Source organism: Xenopus tropicalis, chromosome 9 (genome assembly GCF_000004195.4).
Source record: "Xenopus tropicalis strain Nigerian chromosome 9, UCB_Xtro_10.0, whole genome shotgun sequence".
Classification (NCBI taxonomy): Eukaryota; Metazoa; Chordata; class Amphibia; order Anura; family Pipidae; genus Xenopus; species Xenopus tropicalis.
In genome coordinates, this window is record NC_030685.2 from 49,427,962 (window position 1) to 49,443,998 (window position 16,037).

General features: G+C 35.9%; 3 protein-coding genes across 3 annotated transcripts; all 3 read left to right on the forward strand.

Moving 5' to 3' along the window:
* The first annotated feature begins 733 nt into the window (after nucleotides 1–733).
* On the forward strand, nucleotides 734–2,483 carry cryga.4 (crystallin gamma a gene 4). Its single transcript, XM_002937112.3, has 3 exons — nucleotides 734–764; nucleotides 1,280–1,522; nucleotides 2,142–2,483. The coding sequence occupies exons 1-3, from the start codon at nucleotides 756–758 to the stop codon at nucleotides 2,415–2,417; spliced, it is 528 nt and encodes a 175-aa protein (XP_002937158.1). The 5' UTR covers nucleotides 734–755; the 3' UTR covers nucleotides 2,418–2,483.
* A 4,278-nt stretch (nucleotides 2,484–6,761) lies between these two features.
* On the forward strand, nucleotides 6,762–8,648 carry LOC100489523 (gamma-crystallin 1-like). Its single transcript, XM_031893854.1, has 3 exons — nucleotides 6,762–6,770; nucleotides 7,265–7,507; nucleotides 8,362–8,648. The coding sequence occupies exons 1-3, from the start codon at nucleotides 6,762–6,764 to the stop codon at nucleotides 8,635–8,637; spliced, it is 528 nt and encodes a 175-aa protein (XP_031749714.1). The 3' UTR covers nucleotides 8,638–8,648.
* A 4,069-nt stretch (nucleotides 8,649–12,717) lies between these two features.
* On the forward strand, nucleotides 12,718–14,741 carry cryga.6 (crystallin gamma a gene 6). Its single transcript, XM_002937122.4, has 3 exons — nucleotides 12,718–12,765; nucleotides 13,881–14,123; nucleotides 14,440–14,741. The coding sequence occupies exons 1-3, from the start codon at nucleotides 12,757–12,759 to the stop codon at nucleotides 14,713–14,715; spliced, it is 528 nt and encodes a 175-aa protein (XP_002937168.1). The 5' UTR covers nucleotides 12,718–12,756; the 3' UTR covers nucleotides 14,716–14,741.
* Nucleotides 14,742–16,037: the final 1,296 nt, after the last annotated feature.

Genomic DNA, 16,037 nt, shown 5'->3' on the forward strand with positions numbered 1-16,037 from the left:
GGTATTAGCTTTTATACTAGACTTATATCAGTTGCTACTTTATTGTTTATATTTGTAGCGTTGCAGCCCCCTTTTTAAAACTCTAATGTGTTTTACAATACACAGTGTAATTGAATGTCAGGTAGTCAGGGTCAACTTCTATGGCCTGGGATGAGTATGTTCAAATTTATAACAGGTACAGAAAGGGTCAAAGCAGAACTGGATGTGGTTTTTTTCCTAAATAGTTTGACTGTGCAATCCTTCTATGTGATCTTAAAGTACAATTTTAAGACTCCCTTTATCGACACTATACAGTATTTAGATCTTAAATGTTGATCTCCTAAAACTGGGGCTGCTTTGTGGCAGCTGAGGCAGCTATTTGGCATAACTGGCATAACTAGAAATTACTGGGACCTAAAATAAATGATGAAGACAACTTTGCAAACATATATTGAAACTAAAATTAGTCATCAAGTGGGACCCAAAAAGACCCCTAACGTTTGGACTTTCCTGCAGTCAGGGACAGCTGCCTCTATTATGCCCTGGAAACTTCACCAACAATTCAAAGTCTGATCAAAAGGAATATCTTAATGCCTATTGTGATGGTTTATACTAGAATTTTGACTCATTACGATATACAGTACAGTTTCCCTTACTAAACAGAAAATGTTCTCTATTGTTAGATTTTTGCTTATCAAGCATGGATTGTGGTACATAAATAGCATCAGTTGGCCTTGTAGTAAATGCTAGGAAATAACATCCACTGTCCTGCTAAAATGGGAAAGGTAAAATGTGAATTTGAATTCATTAGACTGTAAGATATGCTGTGTTCTATTGCTGCTCATTTATATTTTTATATAATAATTGTGAAGAGTCAATATTGATAGGCTTAGATTATTTTGCAATTATTTCTTTTTGCAATTTATTTGAATGACAATTCTGAATGAAGCAGCTTTTTTAAATGTACAACATATATTCAAGGTAAAACAACTGAGAAGGCTTTTAACCATTTGATCCAGATTTGTTGTCATTGATTTGGTTATATGCCTGGACATAAGTCAGCTCATGTTTCATGATATTTCATTAGCCTGGTTTATACAGCAAGCTCTTTTTCTCTTTGCATTTATAACATGTATCCTGGTTTGCTGCCATGTCCTATAAATGTTAAGTTATATTTATATAATCTGTACATAAATTTAACTAAGAAAGTGTATTTTCTTTCTTACTGTTTACCAAAATTATTACTTTAAAGCAAGGGCAAATATGAATCATATACAATAATTGAAACCTTCTATTTCAGATTATCTTTTATGAGGACAAAAACTTTCAGGGTCGCTGCTATGAATGCAGCAGTGACTGTGCTGACCTTCACTCCTACTTTAATCGCTGCAATTCCATTCGTGTTAACAGCGGCTGCTGGATGCTGTATGAGCGTCCAAACTACCTGGGTCACCAATATTTCCTGAAGACAGGAGATTATCCTGACTACCAGCAATGGATGGGTTTTAATGACTGCATCAAATCCTGCCGTGCCATTCCACAGGTAGGTGTAATCGTATATGCAACTGAAAAAAAAATGTAATCTTTAATATTGTATGTACATATCAAGTAAAGTGTCAAGCGGCAATGTCAAATATCCATTAGTATAAGAAATGTAGGCAATTACAAAGCTAATAGTAGTAGTTACATTTTTCAAGTAAACAAAATATTTTCTATTAATTCCATGCATAAAGGAATGAACCGCGTGTAACCTCTATAAATTCTATAAATTCTCTAGTAAGATAAATATCTTCATCTGCAGGTTAGCAGTACAACACATCAGTTTAGAAAGGCATATATTAGAAAAATCTATATCATGTCCTTCATTTTCCCTAGGAAAGAAAACATAGGTGTGTGTGTGTTTTAGAAATCTGTATATTACAAAATAAGAAACACTCTCTCCCAAGCATAGCCATATATTCCACACCCTATCGATGTTTCTAACAAAAGCATAAAGATACAGACATTTAGCAAAAGCTAGAATTTTCACACTTTAATAAAAAAGAGTTCTGCTGCTACTACTACAATTTTTATTTTGCTCTACAAAAACCACAGAGCTGGACTCATTGTCAAGAAATCTGCCTGTTATATCTTTTCATTTTTGCATTTTACTGATAATGCAGCAAAGAGGAGCCTACAAAATCAAGATCTATGAGAAAGAAGAATTTAGAGGGCAAATGCTGGATGTGAAGGAAGACTGTCCATCTGTCTTTGACCTTTTCAAATATCATGACATCAACTCCTGCAACGTGCTTGAGGGTCACTGGATTTTTTATGAGCAGCCCAACTACAGGGGAAGGCAGTATTACCTGAAGCCTGGTGAATATAAGAGATTTAGTGACTGGGGCTCTCAGAGTGCCAGAGTAAGCTCATTCCGAAGAGTCCCTGATGTCTGCTAAAATAACCAAGCAATAAATAATCATTTTCTTCACATCATGCCCCAATAAAGAATTTCGTTCAACTCATACAGTGTATTCAGTGTTTTATTTTAACAAAAGGCAAGAAAAAGGACATCTGCTTTACAAAGTTCCTTAACCCATAAAATGATGAGGTCGTTTTCCACTCAAAAGCATTTAAAGATAAAGACGTTGTGTTGGCTATGGTAATTTTTGGTAAACTTTAATGCTAAAAAACTTGCAACTCAGGGGGAACTCAAGGGTTTTGTATTAGATAAAACAAGGTATGCATGAAACATTACCTTTAAATGTGTTATTTGTATGTTTGAAATTAGACTATAGACAAAGAATTGTTATAAAAATCTGTGGACAAAATGATGTAAAGGTGGCCACATATGCATCTTAAATGTTCAGATATTATACAAAATTACTTAAAACATATTTGTTAGTAAATTATTACCTGATTTCATTGGGAAAACCTAACGAAACTAACCAAATAATATGATGACCATTCTGAAAAGGTTTAGAAGATACTATGTTTAACAGGTCAATACAAGTAAATAAGTGACCCAAATATGGATATTATTATATCATACATATATATTAAGTACACTACACATTTGTGTTGTTTGGCATTAGAAAAGTGGTTATAATTTGATTTTGGGTTGTGAATTTGCAGTTTATTTCAGTTTTTAGTTGAGGACCTTTCACTTTTTTATGGGGTACAGCTTCCAAATAAGGAAGGTACTGAACATGAGATACTTAGGGGCTGATTTACTAACCCACGAATCCGACCCGAATTGGAAAAGTTCCGACTTGAAAACGAATATTTTGCGACTTTTTCGTATGTTTTGCGATTTTTTCGGATTCTGTACGAATTTTTCGTTACCAATACGATTTTTGCGTAAAAACGCGAGTTTTTCGTATCCATTACGAAAGTTGCGTAAAAAGTTGCGCATTTTGCGTAGCGTTAAAACTTACGTGAAAAGTTGCGCATTTTTCGTAGCGTTAAAACTTAACGCTACGAAAAATGCGCAACTTTTCGCGTAAGTTTTAACGCTACGCAAAATGCGCAACTTTTTACGCAACTTTCGTAATGGATAGGAAAACTCGCGTTTTTACGCAAAAATCGTATTGGATCCGAAAAATTCGTAAAGAATCCGAAAAAATCGCAAAACATACGAAAAAATCGCAAAGTACCGATCATTACGAAAAAAACGCAATCGGACTCCATTCGACCCGTTCGTGGGTAAGTAAATCAGCCCCTTAGTTTTCTTTCAACAAGGAGTATTACCACAGGTATTTGAGGCTTTTTTGCACTGCTGATATGAAATGTTTGGAATATATTGCTGCAGTCAGGAAAGAGGTCTTATTCTTTATGACATACACGTCCTTGTAAAAGTAAGCACCTGATACATTTACATTTTGCCACTGCAAGACAACTTTACTCATGTAGTCCTCTTTTGTGTTTTAAATAATGACCTCATGTGTATTCCCAACCAAGATAATAACAAAGAAACTTGGTTTTGGAGGCTGAACTGGATAGAAACAACTTAGGTATTCTATATAATAGCATTTATGGATATAAGGGCTAGCCTCAGCACTTCCTCTGATAACCCTGTCCCACTTTTCTTTTTTTATCATGGCACAACCAGCTTAAGAATCGTTGGTTTACAGTGGTGCTTGATAGTTTTTGAACCCTTTAAAATTTTCAAAACACACAAGACATTCTACCAAAGAATGGTTAAAGAAAATAAAGTAAATGTTCTGGAAAAGCCTGACCTTAATTCAACTGAAATGTTGTGGAAAGACCTAAAGCGAGCAGTTCATGTGAGGAAACCCACCAACATAAATTTCTCCCAGTTGATGTACAGGACTTATCAACAGTTACTGCAAATGTTTAGTTGCAGTAATTGCCGCACAAGGGGGTGACACCAAATACTGAAAGCATGCAGATATATTATTGGATCTTTTTTCCCAATTAATACATGACCAAATATAATAATTTTTGCTTCATTTGTTTAAAGGAGAAGGAAAGGCTAAGTCACTTGGGGGTGCCAAAATGTTAGGCACCCCCAAGTGACTTAGAGCGCCTACCTTGTACCCCGGGCTGGTGCCCCTGTACGGAGGGAACAGCACCAGCCCGGGGTAGCTGCCGGCGCTTCCTCCTTCCTCCTCGCTTGCGCGCGCATGCGCAGTAGAGTGAAAAGCCGAACTTAAACATTAAAGTCGGCTTTTCACTCTACTGCGCATGCGCCGGCCGGCGGATTTCGCCGGCAGCGCGCAAAGGAAGGAGGAAGCGGTGTCTACAGGTGCCCCGGGCTGGTGCTGTTCCCTCCGTACAGGGGCACCAGCCCGGGGTACAAGGTAGGCGTTCTAAGTCACTTGGGGGTGCCTAACATTTTGGCACCCCCAAGTGACTTAGCCTTTCCTTCTCCTTTAACTAGGTTTTCTTCATTTCCTTTTAGTACTATTTTGAAAATCAGATGATGTTTTAGGTCACATTCATATAAAAATATAAAGAATTTTAAAGGGTTCACAAACTGTTGAGAACCATTGTACAGGGCTTATTATGCAATGCTAATAGGAGCTGGGCAGGAAGACCAAGGAACTGTGGGCAGTCCTAAATTAGGAGTGCAAGGAGAAATCTTGCCAGAATCACGTATGAAAAAGTCGTGCAAGTGTACAAAAAAGTGGCGCGGGCGACATTTTGGAACTTCTTGGGCAGGAGAAGATAGGAGTTGAAAGAAGGTCCTAAAAAGGGCTTGATTTTTCAGTTGTTATATAGTGTAAAGGAACAGTAGTGTATTGAATGAAGCATGGAGACAGATATTATGATAGAACGAGGACAGTGAAATGGAAGCACAGAAATGAAAGACAGAATTAACAGAGTTGTATGGACATTATTTAGTATATTGCCAAAATTAGTTTTCTCACACAGGCTGCAGGATCCTCTGCTGTAGCTCCCTTGTTGCTCCTTTTGTTGACAGTGGCATAACAAAAGGTTAGCCCCTCCCACAGAGAAGCTTTAGGACCCCACCCCCAACTTATGTTCATGGGCAGCATGTTCCAGTTGGGGGTACCAGGTGAAACAAGAGATGTGGTGTGCATCTGAAATTGCAACATCCACTAAACTCTTTTTGTTTAATGCTCTCTGCTTTACTGTATTGTGAAACTAATGTTTCTGCAAGAAGCGATGAGCAAAAATTTTACTCATCACTATCTGCAAGTTAAATTTATTGCAGTTCGGAGATGCAAGCAGTCTGCAAGTTAAATTTCCTGTATTTGAAGAAAAATGCAGTCTTTCCATTTGCTGTTAAAAAAAAATGCTGTTAAAAAAAAATGCAGTCTTTCCATTTGCTGTTAAAAGTATTCTGTTACATCAGGAACAATAGGGCAGGCCTTCCTCCACAATGCTACTTTAATTCAGTGAGATTCATGAGATTCAGTTTGATATGCAGTTTCTATTCAGAAAAAGTTTATCACATGAAAGCTCTTTGGCACAAAAATTGGTACTGAATTTTGAGATAAACCATGAAATAACTTTTTCTCATTGAATGAATTAAATCTGGCCCAATATGTGATTTTGCTTTAATACTTCCATATGTGTACTGACCCATGCTCCTTTGTGGTTACAAGTAAGTGCCAACATTCACCTTGTCTTTAAAATTATCTCTGAATAGTATAAAGAAAATAATTAGTGGTAAAGAAAATAAGGGGGTACAGAGACCAGACCAGACCAATAAAATCACAAAATAAAAAATATGTACTTGCATTGGCATACAAGTTATTTCTATTATATACATGTTGAAGCAGAAGTCCTAGTTTTTATTGTATTTTGTTGCTAATGCTGGTGAGCAATAACTGTAAAACATCTCTGACATAGAAATAACTGGTTATTGCAGAAAATAACAGAAATCTGTCTATTAAAGACAATGCTTATTTGAGTTAATACATTGTTATCTACAGAACTTCAATCACACAATTTCTGTCAGAAAAAAAACTGCAGATGCCTGACAATTAGATTCACATTGGATTTATCAGCATAAAAAAAGTTCAGTATTACAGTCGCATTTTAATTTATTTTTAAGCTATACCTCATGTTAGACTAGCTCTGCTGTCTGACTCAGTGTGCTGAATACAGGATATTAATCTGTCAGCAAAAGTTTTACTTGACCATTCAAATAGCAGACTATACAGTTTCTTTAATGAACCATAGAAGATCATTCTCATTCAAATTCAGTATGTATGAACTAGAAAATTACTATATAAAGGGAGATAGACTTCCTTTTATTGCACTTTGGCTTGGTACTGTAGCTTGATTTTGTAGCTCACCTATAAACCATAATGGGAAAGGTAAGTATAATAATTAATCATAGCAGGATTGTTCTTTTTGAGCATTCACTAATTCTTATACCAGTAGCCATATTTTTTTTATTATTTATTTTGGTCAGCCAGTGGAACATAACAGATATTTCATTTTGGTATGTACACAAAATAGTAAAGCAATTAAAATGTAAATTAAAAAATTAATTTTATGGTAAACTATCTATGTTTGACCTAACATGCACCTTGTCCGCTGGCAAGCCAGCCAAAGCTTTGAATCTATTGTATCTCATTCTGAGACCCTCAAAACTTCTCTATCAATCATTCAGAGCATTTGGTTTTAATAGACATGCTAAAAACTGCAACAACAATCTCTTTGAATTAATTTAATTAAGTAAATATGAAAAATTGCAAAAACATTAAGCCAAAATGTAATGTTATTTTTTTAATAATAAAGATTCAAACTTATAAATAAAAAGTTCATTTAATGATAGCTTTAATGACCCAGCAATTTCTCATTCTAGATTATTTTCTATGAGGACAAGAACTTTCAAGGTCGCTCCTATGAGTGTAGCTCCGATTGCTCAGAACTAAACTCCTATATCAATCGCTGCAACTCCATCAGAGTGGAAAATGGAAACTGGATGCTGTATGAAAATTCTAACTACAGAGGAAACCAGTACTTTCTAAAAAGGGGAGAATACTCTGATTTTTCCCACTGGACTAGTCGCAGTGACTCCGTAAGATCCTGTCATGTTATTCCACAAGTAAGTTTCCAGACCTAGGAGTTGTGGCTGCTGTAAAGCCTACTGTGAAACATGATGATTTGTGCAGTTTATGCATTCCTTTACTTTCAATCCTGACACCTAGTAATTTCATTTTCTCAGCCCTATCAGCTAGCACTTCCATGCATTCTGTTCTTACAAACACTCTTACAAACATCCCTTTCTACACCATCTGCACACCATGCTGTATTTTCTAGATTGTCAGTTCTAAATTGACCCTTGAAATGATATTTGACCAAAATTGACTGACCAAAACAGAAAAAACAGACAGATCGAAGTCAGCTGGCTATTTGGCCAACATAAATATTTTTAATGCTATCTTCTCTGTGTTACACGTTATTGCATAAAGAATTCAAGAAGATCACGAGTCACAATCATTTAATATGTTTTATTTCAGGGTAAACAAATTCAGTAACATCTGTCAAATCGTGCACAGATACAGACTGAACAGAGACAAAGGAGAAAGAGGCTACATATAAAGATAAATCATCCTACAGTGCTAATGAGTTTCATTCATCCAATCTTAATTTTGGATGTGAATGGGGTTTGTTAGTGTCCTGCCGATTGATTTTCTTGAGCTGACAGGGTATCTAGATCATGTGCAATGTATTTTTAGGATGTGTGGCCCAGGATAAGTAAAAAAATGGGGTGTTTTCACACAAAATTCTATTTGCTTACCACAATTTGTTGTGAACTTCATATGGGTATGTGAAATACAATTATGAGTTCTATACAATAAATGTGTTTATCATAATGCGGTATTATGACTAATCTAATAGTCAATATAATTGACTAATCTAATAATATAAATACAAGTAATGCTTTTTTTTTTTTAGCATTATGGAACATTTAGAATCAGAATCTACGAGAAGGAAGATTTTGGTGGTTCAGTGATGGAATTTACAGAGGATTGCTCAAATGTGCAAGACAAATTCAGATTCCATTATATAAATTCCTGCAATGTTCTGGAAGGCCACTTGATCTTTTATGATGAGCCTGACTACAGGGGGCGCCAGTACTACCTGAGACCTGGTGAATACCGCAGATACACTGAATGGGGAGCTTCTAACTCCAGAACTGGGTCCTTTAGGCATGTCCAAGAATTTTACTAGAATGAAATTGATTGTGCATTTATAATTTAATAAATTATTTAAAAGACTAAGTTGTGCTTATTTTTATCAATTATTGCCTAACACCTCTTTTCTCATAGAATGTTTGCTATAGAGATTTAAAAACAAGCATTGGAAATAATGTGATATATTTGCAAATAAAAAAAAAGTTAAAAAAATGTATTTTAAATTTCACTTGTAAAAAATAATAACTATGAAACCTAATACACATATTAGGATAGGGATTCCATCCTATGGTCCTCCAGTTGTTTTTAAAAAAAAACCTCAGGCGACAAAACAATAGCCGCAGGCGACAAAACAATATCCGCGGGTGACAAAAGAATAGCCGCAGGCGACAAAACAATATCCGCGGGTGACAAAAGAATAGCCGCAGGTGACAAAAGAATAGCTGGGGGACAAAAGAATAGCCACGGGTGACAAAACAATAGCTGCGGGTGACAATTTTTTTTACACACAACATTTTCACCGTTTCGTGAATTTTTCGGGACAGATTCGCCCATCACTAGTGGCCTATGGTGCCCTGATAATTTTTATGGGAAAAAAGAACATCCCTTATCTGTTTATAATCCTCTCTAATATACTTGTTCAGAGGATCATGCCTACCTCCAGGTCATTAATAATCAAATCAAAAAAGTAATGTTGTAGCCGCAATTTGCAATTTTTTCAGCACTTATGCAAATGTTTGTGAAATGGGACAGATTCGCTCATCACTAGTCCTGGACCTTTGCTTACCTTTACATGTTCAAGTCTCTTGAACATGTAATCAGTGCATCAGTAGTTATATTACTAGAACTAAATGAAACCTTTATTAGAATGTCTGCATTTTCCCTGATCTCATCAACCATCTGACCCCCCGTGATAATTTTAGATTCCTTTTACTCCTTGCTGCAATACCCTTTCCATCTCTATTTTAGTTATGATCACTGTTCCCTAAATGGTCTCCCACGCAAATACTAGAGATAAGTTAAGCATTATTGGTTATCACCAGGTCGAAAAGAGAACCATTATTAGTAGGTTCTTCAACTGCCTCAAATAAAAAGTTGGCATTTAGCATATTTACAAACCTACTAGCTTCTTCTGACTTGGCCACCCCATTACTCCAGTCAATGTCTGGATAATAATAACCTAACCTAGTCGTGAGGCCTCCTCCATTTGTAATAGTAGCTGAGCCTCATCCTCCTCACTTATATGGGGTAGTTTATAGCATACACCAATAATTTTCTTTGTAACATTTAGCCCTGCTGAAATCTCTCCTGGTTATTTCTTTAGCACAAGGCATTAATTCTGGATTTACATACAGACAAACTCCTCCACCCTTTCTAATCCCTGTGTCCCTCCTAAATATGGTGTAACCATTTAAATTAACAGCACAGTCACATGCATCATCCCACCAGGTCTCAGTGATACCAGTTATATCATAATTTTCAGCACATGCAAAAAAAACTCCAGCTCTCATAATTTACCTAACAAGCTCCATGCATTTGTCAGCATGCAACTGAGGTTATTGTTTTTACATATGATTTATATTACATAATGGAGAGTTAGTGCTAAGGTTACTTTTAGGCTGATTTCTTTGTAACAGAGGGATCTCCTTATCTGATAAACTATATGCCCTTCACACTCCTCCCCCATGACCCCTTACTAATCCCACTACCAGGTCTACACTATCTTCCCCATAATACTCTAGCTCACCCACCCCCACACAACACATAATGGAACTGATTTTGTATAAGTAAAGTTTAGTCAAGTCTGCCTGTTGTGAGGTTTGGACTTTCATTAATCATTTGGTGTGACTGATATACTGTATATACTCGAGTATAAGCCTAGTTTTTCAGCACCCAAAATGTGCTGAAAATGTCACCCTCAGCTTATACTCAAGTTGGGTGCCATGGGTCCCTCCAGACTCCCTTCAGCACCCTCTGTCCTTTGTGTGCAAATTATGCCACCTGCAACCAGACCCTCCAGCACCCTGGCCCGCTCCAAGTCGCAATACTTATTCCTCACTGATTCCTTAGTACTCATATTGTTTTTGTTGACCCTCTTCTCCACTTACAGAGCTAGTTTACTGTTTTTCTTTTAAATAAATATTTAAAAACATATACCCCACTGATGCCTCAATTTATGTAATTTTACTGGTATTTATTTTGATTATTGAAACTTAGCAGTAGCGGCTGCATTTCCCACCCTAGGCTTATACTCGAGTTAATAAGTTTTTCCAGTTTTCTTAGGTAAAATTAGGTACCTCGGCTTATATTCGGATCGGCTTATACTCGAGTATATACGATAATCAGTATTTGTTTTATAACGGTGCTGTTCAACTGGTGGCCCACGGTCCTTTCTCTCTGGCTGCTTTTACTGCTTACCTTTGTGTAAGCTTTAAATGGTATCAGTACTTTACCTTTGTGTGAGCTTTAAATGATATCAGTACTGAGATTAACTGGCCTCTGTATTTTCAGGCTATAAGCCCCTGCATTATTCACACCGGTAAGCTTCTGCATTGTTCACACCTACGAGGCCCTGTATTTTCACACATGCAAGGCTCTGCATAATTCACACGGGTACACCCCTGCATTGTTCAAACCGTAAGACCTTGCATTGTTCACACCTGTAAGGCCTCAGACTGTAAGTGCTCACATTGTTCACCTATTTCCACCTCAGACAGACTGTAGGAATAGTGTTGACATTGTGTCACTGTTTGTAGTACAGTACAAAATGTTCATCTTGGAATAGTTACTTGCATAGTCATGATAGTTTTCCCTTACGCCTGCCCTACTCTGCTCTACACTGCCTGTGTGTGTCCTACTCTGCCTGCCCTATGCTGCCTGTGTAAGCCATACTATCCCTGTGTGTGCTATACTCTGCCTGCCCTGCTCTACCCTGTCTGTGTGTTACCATCAGCAATTTTTTTTTTCTAAACTGGAAAAAAAAGTGAGAAAAAAACTCTTCAAGAAAAAAAGCCCATTGATGTTAATGTATTTGGAAAAAAAAGTCAAGTGCGCAAAAAAAGTTGATTGTGCAGTTTGCTAATTTTTGGCAATTTTGTAGATTTTTTCAGGAGTTTTGTGAATTTTTTGTCAAAGTAAAAAAAGAACAGAATCACTCACCTCACTTACCCTGAAACCTATTACCCAGAAATCAAACAATTCCTATTTTCTGTATTAATAAAACAGTACTTTTACTTGATAACTTGCTAGTATAAATCCATGTTTCTGGCAATGTTGTTCATATTGGTGCACCAAATTGTAGAAAGACCCCTTGTAAAGCACTAGTGACACAAAATGCATTAGAAAATCTAGCAAGGGTCCGCAGATTATTACTATATATTGTATATTAAACATATTCTTTTAGTAGTTATGTCTGTGAATTGATTAACATTTTTGTTTTTTGATGTTTATATTAAATGCAAAATCCAGTTTGGTGAAGGATATTTTTTTAGATTTTGGTTAGTGATTAACAAAGATAAATAATATTGTTACTCTTTAGTTTTTCAGGTACTCCTTTCCAGTATTATTTTACATTTTATAAAGAATTAGAAAAGAAAGAAAAATAAGTTGATCCAAACTTAAAATAATACAAAATATGTATATATAATGTTGCTGTCAAGAAAACAAAATACTGTTCTCAATTAAAAACGTGCCCAGTTAAACAACATTGTACTTTAATTGATGCACTTATCTGGCCCAAGGGTGACTTTTTTTAGTGCTGCAAATTTCTAGTCTGGTCGAGAGCACAAAGAGAGCAGAAAGGTTTTTATAGAACACTGAGCAGCTGATGGATAACACGCTAATAATTCTGCTGACAACAATACAATATATAGTTAATGTGTTTGCATTCCTCTTTTGAAAAACTTTCCTTACAACTTGAATATATTGCCTGGATAATCAGGTATTTAATCAATGGAAATGCTACTACAGCAAGCACTATAACAATGGTCCATTTAATTTCAAAGCAAAAACAGCCTTTTTGTTTATCTAACCAAAAAGCACTAGGTTATTCAATTTCATTAAAAAATATACAAACCAAGGCATTTTCCTTGCATATAAAACAGCAGCACTAAATTACTTTCAAAGTATTGCTTTCGGCTGCTGAAAACTGCTCATTATGGGAAAGGTATGTGAAAATAGAGGGTCTGTGAAATGGTTAGTTATGCTTCTAATTATTCAAGAGATTGCTCTTTATTAAGTAATAAATATGAGCACCCTTGTAAGCTTTTAGAGACTAATGTTCTATGTTTTAAGTGATGATGATTCTTTTCCTTATTTTAGTTGAATATGACTTTTTGTATCCACAAACAGTATCAGATCTTTATCCCCCAAAGAAAAATACAATTTCTAAAGTTTTGTGTGCCACTAAAAAAGTACACTACGAGGTGCTATCCTGCCAGATCCTTTAATTTAAGAATCCTAAAACACATTAGCCATAATGTATATGCTCTATGCATATTTATGCAGAATGTATGGAATTAAGGAAGAGCCCTACAGACTCTCCTCTCACTTACCTCCTTGTCATAAAGCAGATGTAGGATGTATAAACAGTGGTCTGTTCTTCACTTTAGCAGGGCAGCTGGACATAATTTGGATTTTTGCACTTCTGTGAGTATTGTTTGGCTCAATAGTAAGCACATGCCATGGACACAAGAGGCAGGATCAAAAGAGTTTTCTTTGAGTAGATCTTATGTAGGAAAAGACAAGCCTATGTACTGTAGAGATAAAAAAGCAGGCACAACATTTTGGTGTCCATTTAATAAGCACACATTAAATAAATGAACAGTACATTACACCTTACATTGGTGACCCCAACCAGTGGTTCGCAAGCAACAGGTTGCTCCCCAGCCTTGGTGGCAAGTTTTGGTTGAGTAAAAATAAAATTAGCACCAAACAAAGCCTCCTGTAAGATGATAGTGTGCAAATAAGTTATCAAATAGTCACAGCCCTTATTAGTTACCTCCATACACTTTTATGATGCTTGTGTTGCTCACCAATACTTTTTACATTTAACTGTGGCTCATGAGTAGGAAAGGTTGAGGACCCCTGTCTTGCATTAAAGCCTCAACCTATTTGTTTACTTCCAATAGACGTAATCCTCTATTTTATTTATTATGTTACAAAATGTAAGAAATATAGTTTGAAAACACATTAGTTTAAAGTGAACAATCATTGTAAAAATAATAATGTATCATATTTGCAGAAATCCTCAAATTGAATCACATTTTTATTACAAAATAGATAATCTTTTACGAGGACAAGAACTTTCAAGGTCGGTCATTTGAGTGCAACAGTGACTCCAGTGATCTACACTCTTTCTTCAGTCGCTGCAACTCAATTCGAGTTGATAATGGAACCTGGATGGTGTATGAACACCCCAACTACAAAGGGCACCAGTACTTCCTGAAGAAAGGTGACTATCGAGACATCCTGCAATGGTCAGGACTCAATGATTCCATCAGGTCCTGTCATCTGATACCACAGGTGAGATCTGTTCTTATATCAAAAATATGTGCGTAACATGTTTAATAATCTGTTATTATTATGTTAATGATCAACATGATTGAGCTTATTGTGATTACTGCCATATGAGCAAAAAAGAGTCTTTTAGAATTAAAACACACAAGCTTTTAATAACATATTTTGGAACATAAAAAATATTCTTTGTTTATATTATCTCTATTTCCTAAGGTGATATGCTATTTTACTTGATATTTTATATAGTTCAATTATTAAATATTTTTTGAAGGTTACACATTTACTGTTTCCATGCTGAATGAATGCTTTGCTGATTTTTAAGCATCGTGGCACTTTCCGGATTAGGATTTATGAAAAGGAGGATTTTGGAGGCCAAATGAAGGAATTTACTCAAGACTGCCCTAATGTTCAGGAGCAGTTCAGATTTAATAACATCCACTCATGCAGCATCCCTGAGGGTCAATGGATTTTCTATGAGGAGCCTAACTACAGAGGACATCAGTACTACCTAAGAACTGGAGAATATGCAAGGTTTTCTGAATGGGGTTCTAGCAGCCCCAAAGTGGGTTCTTTCCGAAAAGTGATAGACTTCTGCTAAAATACAAATACAATAAAGTAATAAATGTTTTGGTTGAACAAAATCAATTTTCTCACTATTTTCCTGCTGCCACATAAAAATACTTTGCAAAGGGTATTTCATTTCAGCAGCCATTTTATATGTGTATCACAACTTAGATGTATCCTTCTAAGAGTTAAAATCGAATTGATTTTAGAACATCTAGATTTCCAGGAAAGAAATTTGTTAGTATGAACTAATTTTTTTTTAGATGCTGAAAGATAATAGTATACATGATCTTACACAGAGACAAAAGCATCATGAATAATGCACACTTCTCTCAAGGGGAATTCTAACGTCATTCTAAAAGACTAGCTATGTACACTTTACCGTGTCATGTTAAAGGACATGTAAACCGCACACACATAAAGTAATTCAGTAAACAGCCTCTTTTATATCTTTTACTTGCCACTCTGGTTGTTCAAAGAATAATAGTAAGGTGGCACTCCCTTTAATCACTTAGATTTTCTTCTCTTTTCCCCCCTCCCTGTTGCCAATTGGGCATGCTCAGTTCTTCTCAGCTCATTACTAAATACACTGTCAAGTCTAACAGCCAATCAAGACATGACATTGCTGATTCCCATAGAAACTCTGCTCTAGCTGTCTGCTCTTACTTTTTTCTGCTAACCTCCTCTCCTGAGCTCAGCTTAACAGCTCCAGTGCTCAATCCAAGCAGGACCAAATTAATTTCTTCCTGTGTGAGCCTGCATTCCTGATTAAATTTACACTGAATAAGGGTCTTAGTGCACATACGCTGTTTGAAGATTTAAATGTAACTGATGATGTTTCAAAAGAAAAATTACTGCGGGATAAAAGCTGCTATTTGTTTTAGGAAAAGGCAAATGGAGGGGATATATGCAGTAGAAATGATGCCATTTGGGTGGGGGAGATATGCCCAACTGATATACATTGTAGGCAAATGTAGGCTTTAGATGTCCTTCAGGCAGGCCTACATTATATAAGAGGATATTCTTTTTCTAGTGAGGTGTCAGAAATTGCCTCAGATTATGCAGTAAAACAAGGTATACCCGTGCAGCTAAGATGTAGTAAATATAACTATAGCAATCTATGTTTAATTCTAGATAATTTAGAGACTTTTAAAATGATCTCTGTTTTATCATCTATTTACTATAGTAGATACTAAACAAGTGTGTGAATTTAGGTTAGATTTTGGGTAATTTTACAAGGTAATAAAATCTAAATGTTATAAAACAAAAACAATTTTAAGAATATCTGTTGCACTGGGCTGCCATCTCACAGTACATTAAATTACACTACATTACCTTAAATGGTATGGTGGCTTG